The sequence below is a fragment of the Pleurodeles waltl genome, chromosome 4_1, assembly GCF_031143425.1.
Source record: "Pleurodeles waltl isolate 20211129_DDA chromosome 4_1, aPleWal1.hap1.20221129, whole genome shotgun sequence".
Lineage (NCBI taxonomy): Eukaryota > Metazoa > Chordata > Amphibia > Caudata > Salamandridae > Pleurodeles > Pleurodeles waltl.
Window position 1 is genome coordinate 397,714,924 of NC_090442.1, and position 25,287 is coordinate 397,740,210.

The 25,287-nt window shown below is 47.6% G+C and overlaps 1 protein-coding gene across 3 annotated transcripts in view; it reads left to right on the top strand.

Annotated features, from left to right (window-relative positions):
- The window catches only part of STK38L (serine/threonine kinase 38 like), a 402,183-nt gene that overhangs the window by 261,554 nt on the left and 115,342 nt on the right, over window positions 1–25,287 (top strand). For all 3 annotated transcript variants that reach the window (XR_011202284.1, XM_069228620.1, XM_069228621.1), the window contains exons 8-9: window positions 622–724; window positions 22,175–22,236. Coding sequence is in view for 2 of the 3 variants with exons in the window: in XM_069228620.1 (XP_069084721.1) it covers window positions 622–724; window positions 22,175–22,236 (165 nt within the window). In the remaining variant the exon portion in view is untranslated. The remainder of the gene's footprint in view (window positions 1–621; window positions 725–22,174; window positions 22,237–25,287) is intronic.

Sequence of the window (25,287 nt, forward strand, 5' to 3'; positions counted from 1 at the left end):
GGCAACATTGAACTTGGTAGTGCTAGGCTGACATACATTCTAAAATCACAACACAGCCAAGTAGTCAGCGGGTACCAAAAAATTAGGAGTAAAAAGGCAATTCAGCACCGGCGCGATAAGCTGGGGCACAATATGCAGTAATGGAACAGGTACATGTTACGGAGTGCTACTTTTTATTTAAGGGAGAGCTTAATAAAGGCTCTGAAACTGGTGACTAGTAACTGGAACTGTCCACTGTTACTGCTGCGGACAAAGGGAAATGGACTCACTCCCTTTACCACAAGCATGATCGGTTTCACAGCAACCTATTTTTCCTATGGTGGAGACTACATTTAGAATCACTGTCTAGTCTCCTAATTGATGACCCTGTGAAAATTGTGTGATATTTCTTACTGGTCGTAAATTGTCATTTTACTGCGACGTGCCTGGTTTTAAAGATTTGCTTTAGTCCTTGATGGATTCAAAATGTTCTCATGATGTATTAGTCACTACAGATGATGTTGTTGCAATCACCTATTATAACAATGTGATTAGAAGCGCCCTCTACAGATAATTTCCATTCTAATGAAACCACTTCCTACATTACTCATTTCCCTTTGGTATTTTATTTGCCTTCTACAGGGTCATGTAAAGTTATCTGATTTTGGGTTGTGCACAGGACTAAAGAAGGCCCATCGAACAGAATTCTACCGAAACCCTACACACAACCCTCCAAGTGACTTCAGTAAGTTTCATTTATCACTATTGCAATACCTAATAATTGCAACACTGAAAGCTTTTATTTATAATGCTTTGGAATACTGGAAGGAGTGGTGTAGAGTGGAAAAAGTCCATATATAAATAATTTAAAATCTCACATTTAGTCAGCTACACACAGATTCACTGGTATCCCGGGGCTGGCTGGAAGCTATGAGACTAGCTGATGTATACATAAAGGTGGGGAAGCAGAACTCACATTCAGTACAATGGCACATAACACATTACCCAGCCTTGACTACTTGTTTATGTTACACATGCAGTTCTTACGAGATGTTGGAGATTTAGCCCTTGGTGGGTGATGAACTTTTTTTAAGGTTGATATCAAAGAATACTTTCAACTCTACACAGGCCACCCAAAAGGATTTGTAGCGGGCCATATCTACCGCCATTGCCAGCACCCCACAGAGCTCCCTGGTCACCGCTCGCCAGTAGGCCGCTATGCGTGGACAGGTCCACACCATGTGATAGTCTGCAGTGGGACATGAACATTGGGGATAGTCAGCATGTGGTCGGAGACCTGCTTTTTACATTCTGTCGGGGTAAGGTATGCTGTATGTAGCTTGGATGCCTGGGTAGTTATAGTCAAATCCTTGAGGGCCATCAAGGCATCGCAGCAGTCCTCCTCTTCCAGCGGACCAAGCCAGCCCTCCCAGCGCTCTGATGATCCCTAGCGGCACTGCCGTGTTGGTGACCAAGGTACAATAGATCTGAGGTACTCCACCCCTGCCTAAGCCACCCCTGCCTAAGCCACCCATCAATACTTTTGCCTCCGCCGGACTAAATCCACGAACGACTAAACCAGCTCGGACGTGTGCTCTCAATTCATGCCCCACTGTAAATACTTATGAAACTGGGTCTGGGAGAGCGAGTACTGCTGCTGTGCTCCTGGAAAGACAGCATGTGGGAACCCCTCCAGACATCCCCTAACATGGAAACACCTATGTTGTCCTACTTGTGGTACCCCTCCAGCGCAGAAACCTCATGCAACCACGTACCTCGCCACAGTGGTTTTTTTTGAGTGAGACTCTTCCACCACCCCGTCTCTCTCAGTGCAGCCTTCCACCCTACAAACACCATTCTTGTAATTTCAGTAAACTCTTGTGGGAGGGGGGCACCATACAGTAAGTCAGCCAATTTGGGGAAGCCCAACGTCAATAGTTCAAGTTGATAGATTCAAGTTGGTCTGACCACCCATCCATCAACCAATCATTGATCACTAGGAGTTGTATAGCCAGATAATACAGATATAAATTGGACAGTCCAAGCCCTCACTCCTGCACGTCCCTCTGGCAAGTGTGTAAAGCGAGTCTGGGTTGAGATTTATGCCATAGAAATTGTCGCTCGTAGTATCCATTTCCTTAAACCATCACCTGGGGAAGCTGATAGGGGTCGTTTTGCAAAAGATAAAGAAAGCAGGGCAGGATCATCATTTTATACAATGCTATTCTACCCAGGACATTAACGGGCAGGGTCTGCCATTTTTTGAGCTCTTCCCTCATTTTTAGCGTGAGCGCCGTAACGTTGAGTGCCCATGCCAACTCGGGCAAGAGGGCCACATTAATCCCCAGGTATCGGAAGCTGGTGCACCTAATGAGGAGATCATCCTGCCAATCATAGCAGTCTCTGGCTGGATGTTGCGGGACCAACACCAACTTGCCCGGATTAATGGTCAGGACTGAGGCCTTGGAGAAGAGTTCAAACAGCTGTAGGCCTCCGGGTCCACTGCTGGCTGGGGCAGATAGATAAAGGAGTATGTCGTCCGCTTTCAAAGCAATGCGGTCCGCCCATCCTGGGGACCAAGCCCACCCCTTGGTTAGCGGGTCTTCCCTTATGACCTTTGCTAGGGGCTTGATCGCAAGGGCAAAGAGAAGCGGGGATAGTGGGTATCTCTGATAGGTTCCACGGCGGATGCGAAAGGGGTCTGGGATCACCCCATTAACTTGCACTCAAGCTGTCGGGTTAGAGTAAAGGAGTTGCACTAGCCATCGAAACCTAGACCCAATCCCTGTCTTTATGAGCACCTGGGAGAGATATGACCAGTCCACCGTATTAAATGCTTTCTCAAAGTCTATGAGGAGTAACGCTAGGTGTAGGGGCAAAGAGTGGTAATGGGTCAACACTGCATGAAGCCACCTAAGGCAGTGCCTGGTACTTCTGCCGTGCATTAATCCACCTTGGGCCGGGTGGATTAGGGAGGGCAGTACCTTCTTCAGTTTACCAGCCAATATTGTAGAAAGAATTTTAATTGCAATATTGATGAGCGAGATGGGGCGGTAGGCCGCACAGGAGTTTCAGGGTGGTTGGGACATCAGAATCACGACAATGGAGGCCTGATCAAGGTCCGAGAGGAAGCTCCTGGTTCGCTCAGCCTTGACGCAAAGTTCCGCCGGAAATCCGTCCAGGGCCTGAGGACGACACTTCCTCCCCAATGTCCTCCAAAGTTATAGGTGTGTCTAACTGCTCTCTCCACGCGACCAGGAGGCAAGGAAGGGATATATCACACAACAGGGGATTTTCCAGCTCAGTCAGGAGCAGTGGTCACTCCGGCATAGTACTCGGCAAAGCCCTGAGCGATATCGTGGGGCGTTTTGCAGTGGACACCGGAGTTGTTAATTATTTCAGGAACAATCCTACCAAGCAGAGACTGGGATGCCAACGAGTGCAGTAGCTTCCCATTCTTATCACCCCACCCATATACGCGTGTCACTGAGGTGCGCCACATGTGCTTGGCGGATTCGAGGGTAAGGTGATAGATTTCTTCCTGAATCAATAGCAGTTGCCTGGTGGTGGCTGTGTGATTAGTGAATGAGAGTTGCATTTCCAGTCGCAGTGCCTGAGCCTCAAGGTCAGCCACCTGCTGGTTGTTCGTCCACTCCCGCACTCAGAGGAGAGGTAGGCCTTGCAGGTGGCCATTGGTACACCTGCTGACTGCACAGAGCCAGTATTGTGTTTAAAATAGTGTGCAACTTCCTCCTGCATGGCCTGGACATAATTTTCATCTTGGGCGCTGGACCTTGCCAGGGTCCTTCATCTGCATCAGGAGTGGTGCATGATCCGAGACTCCCCGCGGAAGTATCTCCATTGTGGCGACCTCCTGAAGGATATCAGAAGCTGGCATGAAGAGAAGGTCTATTCTCGCATGTGTGTAATGTGCCGCTGATGTATGCGTGTACTGTCGCTCTCTGGGATGCCATATCAGCCACACCTCACAGAGACCCAACCCCTCTGAACAGCTGTTTGGCCCTGGACATACTTACTGCAGTAGGCGTTCCTGTGGCGTCAGCCTCTGGGCTCAAGACCAGGTTAAAGTCACCCACCAGGATTGTCAAACACAGGAGAAATCGTGCCACCACCTCCTGGAGGGTCATTTAAAAGGGCGCAAATGCCCCGGGGGGGGCATATATACTCAGGATGTTAACTGGTTGGCCGCCAAGTGTGCCCAACACATCAATGTAAAGGTCCTGCGGGTCTCTCTTGGTTGCAGTGATCACAATGGGCGTTGAGCAGTGTATCAGGATAGCCACTCTTCTGGAGCCTGTGGTGAAGCCCGCATAGTATATCTTATCTTATCATAGCCACTGTGCGATAGTCCAGAGGAAAGTTAACATAGCTAAAACACACCAAGAACAGAACTTTAAACCCAGCTCTCCTCTAACCCCACCAACTGCCCCATACTTCTATCCCTGAAGCATATGTTGCCCCAAAACATAACAAAGACCCTCAAACCAAAATATCCCTATTGGGTGTGGAGTGGTGGACCCCTCCATATATCCGGAGTTCTGCAAGAATGCCCCCATCCCGCTTCTGATAGTGGCCCTAAATTCTAAGTTCTCCCCTTCGACACTTCATACCATATCAAGAACATCAGATGCATTGTGTGTCAGGTTAGAGAGGGAGTTTGGTTCTAGCAGTCGTCCTCCGGCGTCGGTAAGTCCTGCACCTGCTCTATGCGGGCTTTCACAGTTGCTATCGAGTGAGTCTCGGGTCTCTCTGGGTCAGCCTCAGAGAGTCTTGGCTCTGTGTGTTGCTTCCTGCAGCGAGATCTTGTGTGCCCCTGCTGACATTTCAGACCCATGGAGCCGTCCCGTCTGAGTGACTGAGATCCCCCTAACCGAGGGGGAGGCTCCCGTCTGGGAAACTGGTGCACCTCCGTGACCTATTCCCATGCAGATTCCGGTGTCTCAAAGTAAAAGGACTTGCGGTTTAAATAGGACCTTGAGGCGCGCAGGGAACAGCAGCATGTATGACAGTTGCATTGCTCTCAGTTTCTGCTTAACAGCTTCGTGCAAGTGGCGTTTGGTTTGTACCTCTCTCATATAGTCTGGAAAGATATGAATTTTGTGGTTCTCCCACCGAACCTCAAGTTGCTTTCTCGCTTCACTAAGTATGGTGGATTGGTCTTTGAAATGCAAGAATCTGGCAATGATCGGCCTCCTTTGCCCACCTGGCGGAGGTTTGGGCACCAGTGACTGGTGTGCTTGCTCAGTCGCAAACCAAGGAGACAACTTCAACACCAGCAGACAGCCCCGGAGCCATGTCTCCAAGAATTTGGCAGCTCGGTTCTCCGCAGCGTCCTCTGGGAATCCTACAAATCGCAAGTTGTTGCGCCATGAGCAGTTTCTGCGTCCTTGACTATATGGTGGTGTTCTCCTGTGCATGTCAACAATTGGGCCACTTTGGATTTGAGGTCTACTATCTCGTCTTCAATCGTGGATACCCGGTCTTCTGCTTCCTTGATACAACCTACTACCATCCGAAGGTCCTGTCGGAGCAGTCCAACATCCTCACGCACTTTGCCCATTTTGGTCTCAATTGCCTGTTGCCAGGAGTGAATCGCTTGGAGGATAGTGTCCAGTCCCTCCACCGCTGACATCCCGGAGGTCGGAGCACCGCTCCTCTGGGGGTTTGAGTGAATGGCATATTCATCAATTCATTGTTGTGTTGTGGGAGGTTGCTTAGCACTTTTGTCCTTCCCCATAGTAGGGCTGGCAGGGGGCCCTTTGGCACTCCAGCAACTCATTTTCCCCTTTTGTGTGGAGACCAGCGATTTCTCTGAGGGTGTGGGCCAAGCACCAGAGTCAGTCACTCGGCTTCCCGACCATGAATGTTGTCGCCAGGGTTCGCCCAATTCTCAGCTTCTTCCTTGTCACTCCGATCTACCTATTGGGCAACCCCACCCTTACGGCGTGCGGTGCTGTTCCCAGTCTCACCTGCGCTCGCCTCCACCTGACCTCTGCAGGCCTGTGGCGTCTCAGCGGGACGGGCTGGCCTCATCACCCAGTCCAGTTGGGAGTGCACCCCTCTCGCGGCCCCTGTTCCTTTCAGCTCGGAGCTCTGCCGGTTGTAGCACCCACTTAAGGTCTCTTTCCAGATTCTAGAAGGACACGGTTGTCCCCCTCCTCTCTGCAGCCACACCTCACCTTGGATGCGAGCCAGTGGAGTATTGCTGCAGTCTGATCTTGTCGCGTAGGCTCTCATTATCCTAATGAGACTACTGGATTTTCGGGCGGCAAGATCGTTCACAGTGTGGGAGACTAAGTCTAACCCACGGCGAAGGACCCTTGTCACCCCAAATCCGGGTTGAGCTCTGGCTAACTAGCAGTGCCTCATCTCTCCCAAAGGGAAGAGACAATTGGGCAACTGAGCGCATGACATCTTAGTGCTTCCCAGGGAAGTCGTGGTCACTCAGATCTCAACCAGTTCTCTCATACACAATATGGTCTCATATATAAATGACAGAGGCAGTTTGAGTTTTAAAGATTAGTTTAATAAAACAACTGCATTTTAGATAACAAGGCGTGAGCCGCAATAACCAGAACCATACAACACAGTAAGATTGAAATAGTAACGAGGAGAGTGAAACATAAGAATAACGCGATCATAGTGCTACTATAGTACGTTCTCTCTTCTAAGTTCTATTTTGAGCACAGCATGTTAAGCTCTAAGCCTGCCTTTCAGGTTTCCCCGGTAGGACATCAACCCTCATACCTGAGCAAAGGCCTGTGATCTGGATCAGCATCTGCAGCAGGGCAGTCAGCGTCTAGTTGTGGTTCCCTGGTCGGAATCTCCCTCTTACCTGTACTAGGACTAGGAAGTGTTTTTATAACTAACACGCCGGTGTTCTAGGAAACGTCCCTACGTAAGAATGTGTTATACGAACCCTAAAGACTAAACTTCTACCACGTCCGTCGGCAATGTACCAGACTGTATCCTTGACTGAAACACAGAGCGAGCAAGAATGTATTGTTTGTGAACTCCGGTGCTAAAGTAAGCTAAACAGTGTGATAGAGGAAAATAAAACAAGACCGTGAAACTGGTTATTGAAAAATAACAGTGCGAGGCTGAATAAAATGCATCTAGAGCAAAGTGCACAGAGGCCTAATGCTTTAAGCAAACACGCAAAAGCTAGATTAAAAATGGCTACACTACACCCTCCCTTTGTCGGTAGAAAGTGGTTTAAATCGAAGCGTAAAAAATGCTGAAAGTAAAAAAAAGGTAACTAAAACCTTATATAATTTCAACAAGTCAAGAGGACATCAAAGCACAATAATCCTAAATTTAAAAATAAGCATGCGGCTAAGAGCCAAATTCATGTAACAGTGTCAATTTAGACCAAATCCAATTCAAACGGTGGTCATTGAAAGCAGGAGGTTCTCCACTTCGGCAGATGACAAGACCGGAAAATCCACGCCAAAAACTATTAAGGAGCAGGTGTGTTCCAAAGCCTCAGAACCAACTAAGGCGGCATCCCGTACACTGTCCGTAAACAAGTTAATATCAACTTCCTCCAGGAAGGGTATCTCGTAATCAGCCTCACAAAGCAAACGCAGCCGCAGCGCACATGTCTGGGAATGAGCCCTCATCGGGAACATCAACAGATCAGCATCAACCACTGGGAGGCGTTGCTGTGAGAGACAGACGTCTAGTGCATGTTCAAAAGAGCACCAACTGCACCAAAACACGGGCTGCACACAATCCAAAACCGGTCTGAATGACAGAGACCAGTCACACTCCAAATGTTCCAGGAGTGTTGCTCCGAAGTGCTGCATCATGCATTCACGACACAGCTGCGCTGATGGGAGCGCCCATATTCGTCCTTGTTGCGGCGGGACAGCCATTGCGGAAAAACAGCAACAGCAAAATGCCAGCTAATAAAGCCAAAGTGATCGGAAATCCCCCAAAAATGCGTCAGAAAATTGAATGAATAGCCGAAGGTATTAAACCGAATATGGAAGAGAAGGTGTGAATCGATTCAACACCTACGGCTTTGAAAAAATGTGCTAATCCAGCTGTGCTGGACGCATTAAATATACGTCCCACGAGTTCTCCAAAGTGGCTCGGAAAGTTGGTATTTAACAGGGACTGTATTTCCGCTGATGACATTGCCACCTGAAGTGCGTAGGTCTCGCGTGCAGATGTGAGGGCCACATGCTTTTGAAACAATAAAGCCTTTAGTCTACTTAACTTGTCGAAATTCACCTTGGAAGTAGCAATGTGAGGCCAGATATCTGCTACCTCCCTTAATTTAGTGGGGGGAAACAACACATTCCCGCAGCAAGTAACGACCTTGGTGACCGAAACAACGTAAACTATTCCGGCCCGCATGCCACAACAGTCTTCACTATTGAGGAGGACGTAGCTGCTGTTTGAAAGCACCTGGAATGTGCGTTTAATCAAGGGGACCAGAACTCCCTTTAGATAGCAAGCCATGTTTGCAACCGAGGCATTACATGCCCCATGCAAGGACAGCTGCTTACAAATCATCGAATGGCTGACTGAAGTCTCGCATTCACTACCGCTAAGAAAAACCTCTCTCATGCCATTGAGACATTTGTACAAGAAGGGAAGTTCCCACACCTCATGTATATATCTATCTCCCAGCTTTTCATATCTGACTACCGGAACATGTTTTAAACAAGAAGTGAATTGTAGTGTAGAAATAGGCAGATTAATAACCCCATGTATCATCCACTCAGCTGAGGGAATCTCGGCCACGGTAAAAGGCAATCTTTCCAATTTTTCAATATTAAGCATGACATAAGTCGCCTCCTTCTTAGCCATCATTTGTTGTTGTCGTGTCAAATTAAAGGAAAAAAATATCTCCCTGGCCCTGATGTGCTGCCGCGGAACGCGACCCGCCTTCAGTGTCTGAAGTGTCCAACCCAACTGCATAATGGACCTTGTTTGACTTTGTCCATGATATAAAGAAGACATATCCGATTGTATAATGTCTATGGCAGAAGAAACAATGTTGTCAATGGTATATATTCGGTCGGACAGGGTGTGAATTCCATTATCCACAACAGCTAATGCCTTTTTCAAATTTTCCTGATCTATCTGTCTTAACCGGGCCGCAGCCTCTTGTTGGGAAAGTTTCCATATTTCATTGTACACTTTGTACAAGAAACGCTTCCTACGTGGTGTCTTCGGGCCTGACAAAAAATCTTGCAAGTCAGTGTTATTAGATAGGAGAGTGAGATGTGTCTTGACTGCATCTAGCGAGGATGATTTCAACCATTGTTGACACAATTTTCCCACACTATATGTAGTAATAATTTCAGCATGTTCAGGTGATATGTAGCGAGGGTCTGCCCTACTCGTCCTGAAACCCCCGAGGAGGTGACAAAACGTTGATGACACCCATTGGTGTCTATAGGCCACAATAACCACCCACCCGGATGTGACAAAGAAGTGTTAAATGTACCATTCTGGACCAAGTCTGTAAGTTCACTAAAAGTAGCATTGATATATTTCTTCCAATCCTTCATTTTTGTAGGGACGGGTATACTAGGCATATTCAATTCTCTAATTGTTGCTAAGCCCAAACAGCTAGTCTGTTGTACTGTTTCATTTAAAAAAATAATTTGGACGGGAATGAGACATGCTCTAAACAATGTTTCTCTACCCTGTGTCTGCCAATGTTTTGTTCCCCAAACACTTTTCAAATCAACATTATTTGACCAATATTCATAACCTTCAATCGATAGTCGGGAAACAAAAGAATCTGAGTAAATGAGTTTCGTATTAGTCAACAACATTTGCTTATCTTTAGACGGAGTTAACTTAAAATAATATGACTTAGCATTCATTTGATGATGCCCAGAAAAATACGCAAATTTGTTAGTAAATGTTTTAGAACTCCCTTGCGGGGATGTTGGGCAATTCTCCCATTGCGTATAGTCAAATATCATTTTCAGACTATTTGCTTTATGTATAAAGTGGTGCCCATAATAATTATAGCAAAACATGTCACCATAATTGTCTTTAAACTGGTAAACATCTTTATTCTCATAGACAGTATAGTATTGTAATTCAGTCATCATGGAATCAACTGTCTTCACATCCCAATCATCAGATACAATGCCTGGTATTACGATATCATTCATAGATAACTTTAGAACATACGGTATTTGAATTATCTCAGTGGGACCGTATATATCAAACATTACTTTATCCCACACAATCCCATCCGGAATTGGTACTGCAGAAATGTTCACAAAGGACAAGTCTCTTCGAACCTTATGTGATGAAAAATGTGGCTTCAACACCTCCTCCACCTGTTCAACCGCTGATCTCTCAGGAAGAAAATGACCATTTATCAACAAAAAAAAGGTAACGACAAACCCTATCCAAAGAAAAAATGCTAACATAGTCAATAAGAGCCACAGATCGTTCCAAGGAAAAACAAAATACGTATCTTTAAGCCAATAAATCAGCTTACGTGGACCTGGGTCAGTGGTTTAAGAGGCAAACGAGTCCGACAGACCATCGTTGTTGTTCGCAAAGTACCCAGAGGCAGTTCTTGTAAAAGGTGCCGCCGTATTCAATGGAGGGGTTGGTGTTTCTCGCGGTGGTACACTGTAGATAGCACCACCTGTAACATCAGTAGTCATGGTGACTCGATCAAATGTTTCCAAATTATTCGTCGTCAGTGGAACTAATGCAAGATCATCTTCCACCCTCCCCAAGCTCAGGGAGGAAACAGTGTTGGTATAAATAACTTGGAGCGGAACATCTTCCCCAGTAGTCAGAGGGATTCGGGAACTACTGGACGTTCCTTTTGGTCTGCTGTGCAGAATCAGCCACATGTTGTAACTTGACATTGTCAATGGAAACAAAGCGATTTTCCTTGGCACCTGGCAACGGTGGTAAAATAACAGTTCTTGTTCCGTGTGTCCCCAACACAGGGACTGGTGATCGATAAGAAGGGCCAAATTCTTTTTTTACTGCGACCTTTTCACGCACAAGATCCCCAACTCTGGGAATCCAACCAGTAGGCGTTACTGGCACATCCTTAATTCCTGTGGAGGCAGCACTTTTAGACGAGTTATCTTCACTGAACTGTTGTAATTCCTGCAAAACAGTGACACAATCATTTATGTCAAAAGGCGTTTCCGCCGCCTCCACACCAGGATTATCTAGATCCGGAACAAACATTTGTGTTCCGAACAGGCACTCATATGAAGTACGACCCCCCAAGGACCTTCTAGGCAGGTTATTCAGTGCTGTCTGTACTCCATACAGGTGGGTTAGCCAACTACGACCCGTACCTAAGACTCTCGCCGTTAAGGACTGCTTTAAATCCCGATTTAATCGCTCCACAACAGAATTTCCCTCAGGATGAAATGGAGACGAGAACTGGAGTTGGACCCTCAACGAAACCATGGCGTCCCTGAATGCCCTTGAGGCAAAAGCAGGGCCCTGCTCCGAATTTAATGCAGCAACTGCATATGTACCGACAACGACACTCAAATCTTTAATAACAGTTCGAGCGTCAGGCGAGCGCTGTGGCCATACCCACACAAATCTGGAGCAAGAATCTACAGCCACCAATATATATTTGTATGCACTATCCGGTGTCGGTGGACGGCAATGATCCAAGTACACACATTGTAATGGACGGTTTGATATTAAGAGGGGCGTCTGCGGCTGGCGCTTAGCTGTTGAAACTTTAATTTGTTGACAGATGTCACAACAAAGGACATACTGCTTAGTCTCCTTATAGAGACCAGGCCACCAGTAACGGGCCTGTAATAGCGAAATTGTGGCGGCCACGCCAGCATGTGCAGATGCCACCCCCTCATGCGCTGCATTAATCAATTGAGGTCTTACAACTTTATTGGCGATCTACGCCTGGGATTTTAACCTCAGCATTCAGCATACTTCCCATAAAGTATTGATATTTATTAGGAAATCCTTTAGAATAAGGCGTGCCATCAACCGTAGTTTTTATGGCAGCCAGAATCTCTGTGTCTGGTATGGAACTCGAACAAGTCACTGCGGCCACAGTGGCAACTGCCACTGCCGACTTTGCGGCTTCATCAGCCAAAGTATTTCCAGCAACGTGTATTCCCACGCGCTGGTGTTCAAGAGTATGTACAACATGGACTTTGGGCAGCATCTCCTTCAGATCCGCTACCTTCCCCCACAGTAGTCTGTGTTTTATGGTGTTGCCCTTGGAATCTCTGAACCCATTCAATCGCCAGTAATGCAGGTATTCATTAAAAGACTGGACACAATAATACGAATCACAAACAATCAGCGTGAACTGTGTCGGATCAGTATGTTCTAATGCCATCAATAGAGCTTTCAGCTCAGCCAGTTGTGCTGTACAGTCCCCTAAGGTTTGTGTATAAGTATGTTGGGGGCAGAATTTCTCCTCCACCATATGGCCGCTCACTACTGCACATGCAGCAGAATATTGGTGTTTTGTCCCCACCGCCGGTTGCGCAGAGCCATCGGTGTACATGACTACTTGATATTGATCAATAGGCAACGTGTCAGCGGGAACTGGATATTCAATTTCATATTGCAGAAATTCCTGAGTCTGTCATTTTGGGTCAAAAATATAATCTACATCAGTGGCTGTTAAAGACGTAGCCCATTGTATCCACCGCGGGTGCAGTGATTTCGCATTAGGAACACTCGCTTTTGTAACAGCCTCTAGGGCTGGAATAGGGGAAACGACTATAATGTGTTTGCCCTGGGCAAGAGGTTGTTCTTTAATAACAGCCATCTGTACAGCAGTGAGAATTTTCTCTGTTGGTGCGAATCGTTGTTCAGCAGCCGAATACAAGTGGGACTTGTATCCAATCGGGACTGTCTCACCTTCATTAAATGTGACGTACGTAAACCCAATGGCCCCAGCTATTACCCTGATGACCAAATGTGTCTTATTGTCCCGTGTATGTAAATGTTTTGCAGCTAGGAGATCTGCCTGCAACTCCCGAAGAGTATGTGTATGCTCAGTTGTCCAGAATCTGCTTGAAAAATCAGGACATATTAATTCGTATAATGGTTTTATGCGTGTAGCATAATCAGGAATGTATGTTCTGCCAAAATTTAGAAAGCCCAACAATGATTGGAGTTTCTTAATCGTATTAGGTGGTTGCAATTGTGCACATTTTTCTAAAAATTGTGGCGCTAGGCTCTTACCTTCATTTGACAGCTCATATCCCAGGGATATGACGCTGGGGAAGGCAATTTTAGATTTTTTGAAGTTAAATTTGTAGCCAATTTTGGCAAACCCAACAACAATGTGGGCTACCCGTCTTAAATGTTGTAGTAACTCGTCATCCGTGAAATATATATCATCCACATATGACAATGCTTCAGGGTCTAACCCGTGTAAAATTTCAGTCACACGAGCCGCAAACAGTCCCGGGCTATTCTTATACCCCTGAGGCAAACTACAGAATTTTTTTCTGGGAGCCTAACGCACTAAACTTGTAAGATCCCTACTTTCGGGTGCTATATTCTGGCAGAAGAAACCATTTGAGATATCTAAAGTAGTTTTGTACTTTTTCCGCACAATGTTGTTCATTAGTGCGGCACTATGTGAATTTTGTATAGCATATGTACGTGTATGTCCGTTCAAGTGTCTATAGTCTAAGACTATTCTATATGAATGGTCCGGTTTATCTACAGGGAACAAGGGATTATTCATTGGCGAGACACAGGGTTCAATTACTCCCTGGTATTCTAACTGCGTAAGTATTTCTCTCAACGGTGCCCTTGCTTCATGTTTTATTGGATATTGCGGTTGTGGCTGAGGTTCACCTTTAATCGGAATTACATGATATGTAGAATCCCTGTCCCACCCTACGTGATTTCTATATAAGGCAGGTGTTTGTGCTAGAGCCCATTTGATGCTATAGGACTCTGTGAGTTCCCCCGGAACAAGTGGTGAGAACGAAGGTTTAATAACCTCCTCCCCAGCTGGGCAGGTGCGAACAAAGTAAGGCGGCCAATCCTGTTAAGCCAGCAAAATGTCATATATCTTGACTACACAATCCCAAAAGATTGCGTTTATAGTGCGTTCAATGTCTCCTTCCAATGGTAAAGTCACTGTATATACCCCATCGGGTTCAGAGACACGCATATCTGCTGTTTCAACTTGTATGAAGTCATCAGTTGCTTTCACCTCCAGATGCTCTAGAAGATTCCGGCGAACTATTGTGACCTCTGCTGCGCTGTCTAGCAGTGCTACTGCCCATGTCTTGTTCTTCAAGAGAGCTCTCTTCCTGTGTGGCATGTCTAACTGAGACTGACGCCACTTTTTTCTTTTTAAACTGTTGTTTTTGTTGTATCGGTTTCTCTTCCTTCTTGACAGAAACCTCTGAAGAGCGTTGTGATTCCTGTCTTGGTTTCACGTACTCTGTTCTCTGCTCTGACTGCCCACCTCTCTCATTTCTCTTTTCCGATGAGTCCTGAAAGGAACGAGATTGGCGTGTATCAGTGTATTGATATCTATCAGGCGTTTTCAAGTTATCCCTATTTCTGAGATTATACCTAGTCTGCGGGGTCTCCGGTCGTGGAGATTATCCCCTTTCTTTTTTAGGTGTCTGTTGTTTTTTCTCCCAGGGCTTTTTATTACCCTCAGGTTGCTGTTTAGTGTTATCTTTACTAATTTTCCCTTGAAACTGTGGTTTCTGTGGTCTAGCCCCTAGGCTATCTTGACCGATACTGGAATATGTTTCCACTATTATTTTAGGCAGTTCCCGCTCCTGATCTAGTTGAGGGACGTCACGAAGACGCATACGCACCGCTAGTGCAACTGTCTCCCCTTTTAGATTACTTAGTATTATTGAGGAAACCGTGGCAAAATTGCCCATCAGTTGCATTCCCAAATCTAAGGCTGGGGCAGCCCCGTATTCATCCAGAATCTGTTTAAGCACTTCCGGTAAGTTTGCCTATGTCAGAGTACTGTGTGCTGTTGTGTAGAGCGCGGCAAACACCGTCCCCGATGTATTACAATGTTTCACTGTGGGAACCATGCCAAATTGTAAACACATAGTTAATATCCTATGTTTGTCCTGAGGTCCCGTATGGGGAAATACCGCCTCCAGCATATTAATTTTTTGCGACAGCCAAAATGGAGTGTCCTCCCGTTTTGCTGGAACCTTACCCATGATAGAGTGTACAGTCGCCGGGTTTCTACCTGGTGCTACTGCATGTGGTTGTGCTGGAGCAGCACACGCTGGGTTTGTATTTAGTGTCTGCATCACAAATTGTACTAAGCGTCGATATGTAGCTGTTAAGTCTGTATATAAACGACAAACTTCAGCCACTGGCATATTTGCAACCGCAGGATGTGGTGTATATGTGGCCAATAAAGGCCAGGTCGGACCATCATTACTCAGTGGACCTAATCTTACTGGTAATATTGTATGTGGTAGGGCGCCATCAAGCCAATTATTATGTTCTTGATAAGATAGAGGTATCTCTAAATATGCGTACGCCCTGTACTGGCCAGGTGCGATCGCAATAGTATATGTGTGAAATGTGTTTGTATTCCCATCAACTGCTGGAAATGCGACCCAAGAGTAAAAAAAAATCTGTTCTTTAGGCTGCATGGGCGGCCACCACAAACGTGACTGGACCCCCCTGGATCGTGAGACCACGTGCAAGCAAATGCGATGTGAGCGGTTGTCTCATATTAAGAGCTATTTGTATTACCTGGGGATTCGCCATTAGAAAAACTGCGATGGTTCAGAGAAGGCACACCAAAAACGGGGTCTTTCCTTTAAAGGTTCAAGCTGAACAACCATCCGCTATATCTAGGGTTACCAATATCGCGGTGGCGGAAGTCCTCAGTGCCACGGACGTCTCCGTTAAAGGTACTGAGGGGTCATTATAATATAGGAGACCGAGAGAGACTGGTGGACCCGAAAATTAGAGCCAGACCAAACGTTGGCAGCACCATGTCGCGTAGGCTCTCATTATCCTAATGAGACTACTGGATTTTGGGGCGGCAAGATCGTTCATAGTGTGGGAGACTAAGTCTAACCCACGGCAAAGGACCCTTGTCACCCCAAATCCGGGTTGAGCTCCGGCTAACTAGCAGTGCCTCATCCCTCCCAAAGGGAAGAGACAATTGGGCAACCGAGCGCATGACATCTTAGTGCTTCCCAGGGAAGTCGTGGTCACTCAGATCTCAACCAGTTCTCTCATTCACAATATGGTCTCATATATAAATGACAGAAGCAGTTTGAGTTTTAAAGATTAGTTTAATAAAACAACTGCATTTTAGATAACAAGGCGTGAGCCGCAATAACCAGAACCATACAACACAGTAAGATTGAAATAGTAACGATGAGAGTGAAACATAAGAATAACGCGATCATAGTGCTACTATAGTACGTTCTCTCTTCTAAGTTCTATTTTGAGCAAAGCATGTTAAGCTCTAAGCCTGCCTTTCAGGTTTCCCCGGGAGGACATCAACCCTCATACCTGAGAAAAGGCCTGTGATCTGGATCAGCATCTGCAACAGGGCAGTCAGCGTCTAGTTGTGGTTCCCTGGTCGGAATCTCCCTCTTACCTGTACTAGGACTAGGAAGTGTTTTTATAACTAACACGCCGGTGTTCTAGGAAACGTCCCTACGCAAGAATTTGTTCTACGAACCCTAAAGACTAAACTTCTACCACATCTATCGGCAATGTACCAGACTGTATCCTTGACTGAAGCACAGAGCGAGCAAGAATGTATGGTTTGTGATCTCCGGTGCTGAAGTAAGCTAAACAGTGTGATAGAGGAAAATAAAACAAGACCGTGAAACTGGTTATTGAAAAATAACAGTGCGAGGCTGAATAAAATGCATCTAGAGCAAAGTGCACAGAGGCCTAATACTTTAAGCAAACGCGCAAAAGCTATATTAAAAATGGCTACACTACAATCTCATCTCACCACCTCGCCCGCTCCGCTTAGTCTTTGTCACTGGATGGGGACTCGGTCCTCGCCCCTCTGCTTTAGGGCCCCGGAGGTCTCTCTGCAGGCACTGTTCCGCAGCCGAATCTCAGTATCTGCTGCGGCTCGAGCTCTTCTCGCTGGCTGCTTCTTGAATCATACACACGGCATATCTTGCAGCCTCTCGGAAGGCCCAGAGAACTCCCGGCCCTGGCAGGCTCTTCCCCTGGTGCGGCCCAGGCTGGTCTCATGGGGGCAAGGGGTTTACGCCACTCCCTCGCCCCCTCCAGCCATCGGGCGTATCATGTTGGCCTGACCCCACTTCAACAGTCTTTCTCTCCATTGGGGGGCCCTTTTTCCGGCTCACTACCTCCTCTGGGCCTGCTCCTCTCTCCCAGGCTGCATTTGACAGCTGCGGCCAAGGCCAATCTCCACGGGCCGGTGGGCTTACTTTATGTGTCCGCCCACCACTGGCACCTGGCTGGGCACACCTCTCGGTCCCTGACTCTCCTGGACACTTCTCTCGCCGGGGCCTCCTCTCCAGCTCACCCTGGTCACCAGGCGCACTCGTCTCTCTCCGTGGCTGCTGCTCAAGACCTGGGGCCACTGGTGCGGGAACCACTTCCTCAGGTCTCCGCTCAAGCTAGCAGCTTTGGGACAGCCCGATCCAGTGGCAGCCACACCACTGCCTCTGTCTTGGCGGGCACCTCTACCCCCTCTCCTCACCACCAGGGGGTGCCTCTCCCTCTGCGGCAGCCGTGGCCTGGGCTGATGCTCCCGGGCCGATGGCCCACGTTGGCGCCTCCGCCCTCCTCAGGCATCAAACCTCCCGGGCCTCCGCTCCATTCGTCACCTCTCTCTCTGGGGTCTCCTCCCTAGCACACTGCGTTCACTGGGCGCGTTCCACTTCCCCACTGCCCTAAGTTGGGGCCGCATGCGCAGGATCTGCCTCCTCGGGCCTTCAACCCAATCAGGCCTCACAGGCCGTCCAGCCCAGCATCTGCTGTTCCCGCCATCCTCTCTCTGCCAGCATCCTCCGGCATTGTAGTTTCTTCTCTACGCCTCCGTGGGGGGGGGGGGGGGCCTCGATCGTTCTGGATGCAATTGGGCCATGGGATAGTGGGGCTTTCACAGGCAGATTACGGAGGGGTCTGGAGCACTCTGAGTGCGACTGCCATTTTGACTCCCGAAGCTACGCCCCCAGAGCTTGGCTTTTTAGTGCATGTGGAAATTATAATCACCACTGTGTGTAAGGGTAGGAGTGAACTGATTCCTTTCAAACCCATACCCCATTTAGCAGTGGACCAGACAAGAGTGTCCATTGTCCCAGCTCCTCTTTGCTCTGGCTATTGAGTCCCTGGCCTCAATGGATACATAGAGTTGCACTATTTTGGGGACTGGAATTTAGTGGCGGGTGCAGGACGGAGTGTGTCTATAGAGAGAGACAAGCACCTTTTTATACAAGCACCTCACCTAGTACGCTCCATGTTTTACAACTTTTCTATACGATGAAGCTTCAAGCTTGAGAGTTAACTGGTATAAATCCTCCCTGATACCTTTAGCAGGAGATGTTGAAGCAGCACCTTGGCAACTGTGCATCCTGCGCTCCAACTTCAAGGCGTTAGACCCCCAACGTTGATACTCGGTATCCTCTCTTCAAACCACTGATTTCCATTTGCAGATGGAAAAATTACCCATTTTGAGGAAAATAGCACTGATTAAAATGATAATTCTCCCTAGGCTTCTTCATACCTTCCAAAATTTCCCAATGGGCTTGGTATGGCTGACATACAGTTTTATTACTGGGCAACCCAGCTTGCGGATGTTAACGAACGGATATTCAGTGACTGAAACGACTCAGTTTACAGATTATAATTTTACATTCTTCATAATACAAGCCCACTAGCCCATTTCTATCACACCAGACTCCATTCTTCGCCACGGCCTAGTATGCCACAGCCTAGTACGGTGCCCAGAGGAAGATCAGGTGGCATTTTAGGCTGATACAGGAAACCCACTTTGGTTGGGCAAGTGGTAGGGCGCCTGGCTACAGGAACTGGTATAACATTGGGATATCCAAACTGGAAAACATCTGGCGGGGTGACCATAAGAAATCCTTTGAGGATTGGACTTTCACTTGCATAAGTCTCAATGCTTCTGTTTCCTCCAAGTTTGATAAATGCTAGACCGTTTGCGGGGCTGCTTTCTGCACCTCTTAGAATATAGCCCACTAGATGCCAGGTTAACAGAACCCCTGGTGAAGAAACATATTGTTCAAATTTTATTGGACGTTTGTGGCTCATGGTCCTGACTTAATGCTGTCCTTGAAAGAGGCTTGGAATGCAGACATAGGCCCCCTAGGTGAGTATGACTGGAGGGGGACCAAAATGACCAATTACATACTTCGCTGTAGTGGCTAGGCTGTCACTCATTCAGCTTCACTATCTTCAAAAAATTCACGACATCCCAACAGTAAAAAAAAAAAATCTTTCAGCCAGTAATTTTAGGTTAGCAGTATCTATTGTTGTAGATCACATGCTGTCCACACAACTTCCATCTAGGTTCTGAATACTGTAATTTGTTTTTATTCAAAGTCTTTGTTTAGGTTTGGGCACTAATTGAATGAATCTGTCATATCTCCTGAAGCACACAGGGCCGCTGAGTTTAGAGCTGTTTGCTGGTGCTGTGCTTGTAGGCTGCACTACAGGCTGCAAAAATTGGGTATGAGGACTTGAAGCCTCCATCTGTATTAAAAACAGAGCAGTTTAAGTGAACAAGAGAACAATAGATCGGGGTATTTTTGCTTCGCACTGTGTATCTTAACCACACCCATTATATTTCCCTTGGCCTTTATGATCTTCTGTGTATCAGTTTACCATTCAAAGTGGGGAAGACAGACATGTTGAGTCCCATGAAATGCCAGTGAATTTAACCAGAGCGTGTGTTTCAAGCCTAACATCTCTCAGGGAAGAAGTCTCTGAGGTACCAGAGGAGGAGACACTGGGCCCATCTTAAGGTGTAGTGCCCCCCCCCCCCCCAACCAGATACCCACAACATCTTACAAGAGCAAGGACTGCTCGAGGCTGAAGACGTAGCTGGTCCCTTGGGCCCTCCTGAACCCCAAGAACCCTCTGATAAAGTGTGTAGGGAAGCTGAGGCTCTGGCTCCGAAACCTTCCAGACCACACATCAAGACTACACCCAGGTCTGCATTTTTGGTGCTGATGCTCAAATGCCAGGTAACAAAGCCTCAACCATAACAACGTACCCAGGGCAAGACTGAGCAGTGCTAACCAGAGAATCGAGCATCAAGCCCCAAGACAAGTTATAAATGGCAGCACCCTTCAAATCTGGCTGCAGTGCCTGGTGCCAGTCGACCCAGAAACCAAGACACCTCTGTGCGAGCCTAATCATGCGCTGTCACGCATAAAGGACAGGCTTACCTTTAGGGAAACCTGGTTTCCGAGGAACCCAGTCCTCCTCACCCCAAGAGATAAAGGGACAGAGGCACAACCTCAGGCTCCTACTACATGACACTCTTCTTGACCACCTCCCCTAGTCCCTCCTCCATCCTTTGACTCAGTTCATACTTTTTCTGACCCAGGGAGCCTTTATGATCTGCTAGTTCTCTATGATGAATCCCTAGTTCCTAGAAAGGGGATAATGTCTGGAAGGACTATGCAGCTGATTCTCCACAGTCACAATGGAGCCAAACCCTGCCAAACCATTGAGACGACACCTCCACCTACCAAACGGTTATTCCGAGGGCTGCCCAGTACTACGGGGTTGGATGTGCTAGTCGTTCAAGGTGAGAATGTGTTGTGATGTAACAAGATAGCCCTCAGAATGCAGTGGGCTGACTGTTCTGACCAGTGGTATTCTCATGGAAGTGTGGGATGGAAGGAGTCTGTCAGGGGTAGTGGGGACGGGTGAGCTGAACACAGGAGACGTGTTATTGGTTGGTGGTTTCATACAATAAACATCCTTGCAATGTTCTACGGGCTCGGCCTTCTGATTGCATGAATTCAACAGAATGACTTCCTCATGCAGAACCTTTCCGCAACTAAAATGGTGGTACAGTTCTTTCCTGTGCTGAAGGGCATGTTGAAGACCACCCCTAACAACTCAAGGGGCCAGTAAAGGCAAAGGTTTTCATGCCTAGAGTTGGGGAAAAAATACAAGGCTTTGCCTTCTGACCCATCATGTATCCGCTATTAGGTTCTCTCAGACTCCCTTGTCGTGCACACAGTGCGGAACACGCTTCTATGCAGGCTGCAGGGGACCCTGGCACCCAACCACCCTCCCAGGCCCAGAGAAGGAGAGCAAGCATGATGGTGGGGGCGGCCTCCCATTTGTGCATCTCCACTTCTATGGGCCTCATATTCTAGTATAAGTATAATTGGGATGAGGTGGAGGAGCCAGTAAAGCACCTCCCGGAAAGCCATAGAAATAGGGGTCAAGCGCTTATGGCCAATAGAAAAAGTAATCTTTAACGTCAACATTCGCCGCATGCATTGATGCAGCAGATACCACTTCCTGGCGCATCAACACAAGGGTGGTTCTACATAGCCAGGCCTGGCATCAAATCTCAGGTTTCAGGCCAGAGGTGCATCAGGGAGAAGTTACCAGACAGCGACCTGGGCAAAGGTATCAGTGGCTCCTTCAGAGACGCTTTCACTTCCAAACAGTGACTTGCCATTAGCCACCACCCCCATCGCACAATATCTGTTGGGCAAAGACTAGGTGATTTCCTTCCCAGTACTGTGATTGGCATCAGGGAAGTGTCATTGATCTACTCTACTTGTTTGAAAAATAGCTATTGTGCAGTAACAATTTGATTCTTGGTCACCTTAATGTCTACAACCCTACCATTGATTATCTGTTTCTTTGAAAATGCAAGCAAAGTTTTTTACTTGACATTGTAGGGTCCAACCTGTTCAGTACTGAGTTCCAGCACTGATAAGGGCTGACAGAATGACATTTGAACATAGAAGGTGGCTTCATAGATTACAAATATTGGAATGTAAAGTTTCCTAATTTTTTTAATGTCTGATTGTTTTTTTTGTTAGACAACTTGTGGATGTGGTAGTGCTTAATCATAGGATTCATGCTCCTGATATACTTAAAGGCACATCCTTGCTAGAACCAATGTGCGGTTATGTCTACTAAGTCATTCTAACCCAACTTGTGATATATAAATGTAATGTTTTATACTGATTTTCTTTTACAGCCTTTCAGAATATGAATTCAAAAAGAAAAGCTGAAACATGGAAAAAAAACAGACGTCAACTAGTGAGTAATACTAAGAGTTCCTAATTTCCCTATTTATGTTGATTGTGGTGGTAATTCTCAAGTATTTCTTACATGTGTGATATCAACTGCTGTCATTTTTATGTGCCCCCTCCCTCCAGCAAAACACATCTAAAAACTCTGGGTTTCCAGTATTTAAAAAAGCTGTTTGTTATGACATGACATGGCATGTTCAACCTGCTTATCAATGACTATATATAGTGTTATATCTGATAGAGACATCTAGTTTGAAATTCCTTACCTTATAATTTCCCCAGGTGTCAGCCTGGATCCAGAGATTTTTCTCGAGCAGTACCTATGCATGCCGTTAGGTGGCATCCGTCAGCTCTGCATCCATCGTTGGCATCGTCCGCGCAGATATGACGTTGCAGGTCCTGTATAAGCACCAGCCTGCTGTGCTAAAGTCCGTTCTTTTCTTTGCACGCCAGCCAGCGCTGATCTGAAGAAAGAGCTACCCCTCAGTCACTTTTTGACTGGTCTTTGTTTGACATTTCTTGAAGCTTTTATGGGTGTGCATCAAGGGATGTCTTCATGTGAAACTGGGTTCAAGCACTGCGATCCAGCCTTCGGGTGATGCCTGTAACAGATCGGCACTTTGTGTGCCTTTGGTCTCTGAAGCACAACCACGACTCGAAGTTGTGCTCAGAGTGCTGGGCCATTAATTTGAAGGCTTTGAAGGAGTGGTCCCTAAAGCTGATGAAGGCTCGGCTCTGCGTAAGTCCCGATCTGGGTGGAGAGGAAGGTCTCTGGGTCAGTTGTGGAACCCACCCTCTTCTTTGTCCCACTCCAGGTCCTCAGGACGTTCGGGTAGGTTGAGGTATAAGAAGTTGAAGAAGGTGAACTGTTCTTCAGCTTCACCCTATGCGTCGGCCTACGAGACGAGGGAGCCGGGAGCGTCGTTGCTCGAGGCCTCTGTAGGAAAGTACCCTCTTTTTGGCATGGTTACCCCCACTTTTTGCCTGCTGTCAATGTGTTTTGACGTGTTCACTGGGATCCTGCTAACCAGGCCCTCAGTGACTGTGCTCTCTCCCTCTAAACTTGGTTGCTTGGGGCTTCACACACACCACATTTGGCATACTGGTGCCTCCATATAAGTCCCTAGTCTATGGTACCCAGGGCATTGGGGCACCAGGGTTTCCCAATGGATTGCATCATGCCACCCAGGAGAGCCCATGTAAAATGTGTCTGCAGGTCTGTCATTGCAGCCTGCATGAAAAGGTGCATGCACCCTTTCACTTCAAGTCACTGCACTAGATCACTGTAAGTCACCTCTAAGGTGCATGAGGGTGAACAGAGGTGCCCCTACAAACTCCAGCTCCATTTTCCTGGACTTCATAAGTGCGGAGAAGCCATTTTACCCGTATACTGGACAAAGTACCTGTGTCCAGCTACATAATGGTAACTCTGAACCTGGGCATGTTTGGTATCAAACATGTCGGAATCAAACCCCAATACTGTTGCTAGTATTGGTTGTATGATTCCCTGCACTCTGGGGGCTCCTTAGAGGACCCCCAGCATTGCTCGTACCAGTTTGTAGGGTTTTCCAGGCAGCCCACGCTGCTGCCATCCCACAGACAGGTTTCTGCCCTCCTGCTGCTTGACCAGCTCAAGCCTAGGAAGGCAGAACATACGCTTTCCTTTGGAAGAGGGAGTCAACACCCTCTTCCTTAGGAAAAAGGTGTTGCATGGCTGGGAGGGGTAGCCTCCCCAAGCCATTGGTATGCTTTAAAGGGCAATTGGGTGCCCTCCTTGCATAAACCGGTTTTCACCAGTCCAGGGACCCCCAGTCCCTGCTCTGGTGTGAAACTGGGCAATTGAAAAGGGAGTGACCACTCCCCTGTCCATCATCACCCCAGAGGTGGTGCCCATAGCTCCTCCAGGTGGCCACTTGATTCTGTCATCTTGAATCCAAGGTGGGCAGAGGCCTTTGGCAACATTTGAGTGGCCCGGTTAGGAAGGTGACTTCACAGCCCCTGCCTGATGGGTAGGCCCCTTTCTGGGCTATTTAGGGTCTCCCTCAGATTCGACGTGCAAGATTCCATCAGGGTTCCTCTGCAACGTTTACTTCACCTTCTGGCCACTGGAACTGGAACTGCAACTGGACCCTCCAGGAACCGACAATCTGCATCCACAGCGACGACTCTGCTTGCAACATTGTTTGCACGGCTCCTTCCAGCAACTGCAATATTTATCTGGCTGTGCATGCTCTAAGGGCGGCAAGTCGTCAGTTTGCATGAGAAGCAAGATGGAATCTCCCTTGGAGTGAAGGAGTCACTCCCCTGTAACCAAAGGCACCAACTGCAACGACTACCCGCTGTGTGCATCTCCTCTCTTCCAGAGCTGAGTGGATCCTGGATCACGGGTTGGGGTCTGGAGTGGTCCCCTGGGTCCTCTCTGCCAGCTACCCAACTTTGGAGATGGTAAGTCCTTGCCTCTCCATGCTTGACAGAAGCCCTGTGCACTGCGTCACTTGCAGCTACCCAGGCTTGTTGGCATCTCCTCCTAGGTATCTTCAGACTTCGTGTAGCCCCAGCCCACAGCACTCTTCCCTGCAAAGCACAGCCCTCTGCGTGCTGCTCCTGCGACATGGGGCTCTTTCCAGGTGTGCTGCATGGGCCTCACTGCAATGCATGTGCTTGCTGCCTGTGGGTCGTCTGTGGGGACTGCCTCCTCTTCCTGTGACTGTCCTCACTGCTGAGGGTCACCTGGGACTCCCCTCCATGAGTTGAGTCCCCCTGGACCTTGCTGGTCCCCGGCTGCTCTGCATTTCTTCTTCCATGACATTTGCTTTTGCCAGGGCTTGTAGATGGTTTCTCCACACCACTGATTGACTGCAATCCTTCTTCCGGCGTGAGACATCGACTGCATCACTTCAGGAACTCTTCAGCTGCCCCGTTGCTGCACTGCTGACTGTCTTCGTTCACCGTCAATCTGGTCCTGCATCCGCAGACGGGTGGGTAGTTGCTCCTGCCACGACCAGACACTGCAGCGTGAACTGGACTTGATCCCCTTCATATAAGGGGTTAACACCAT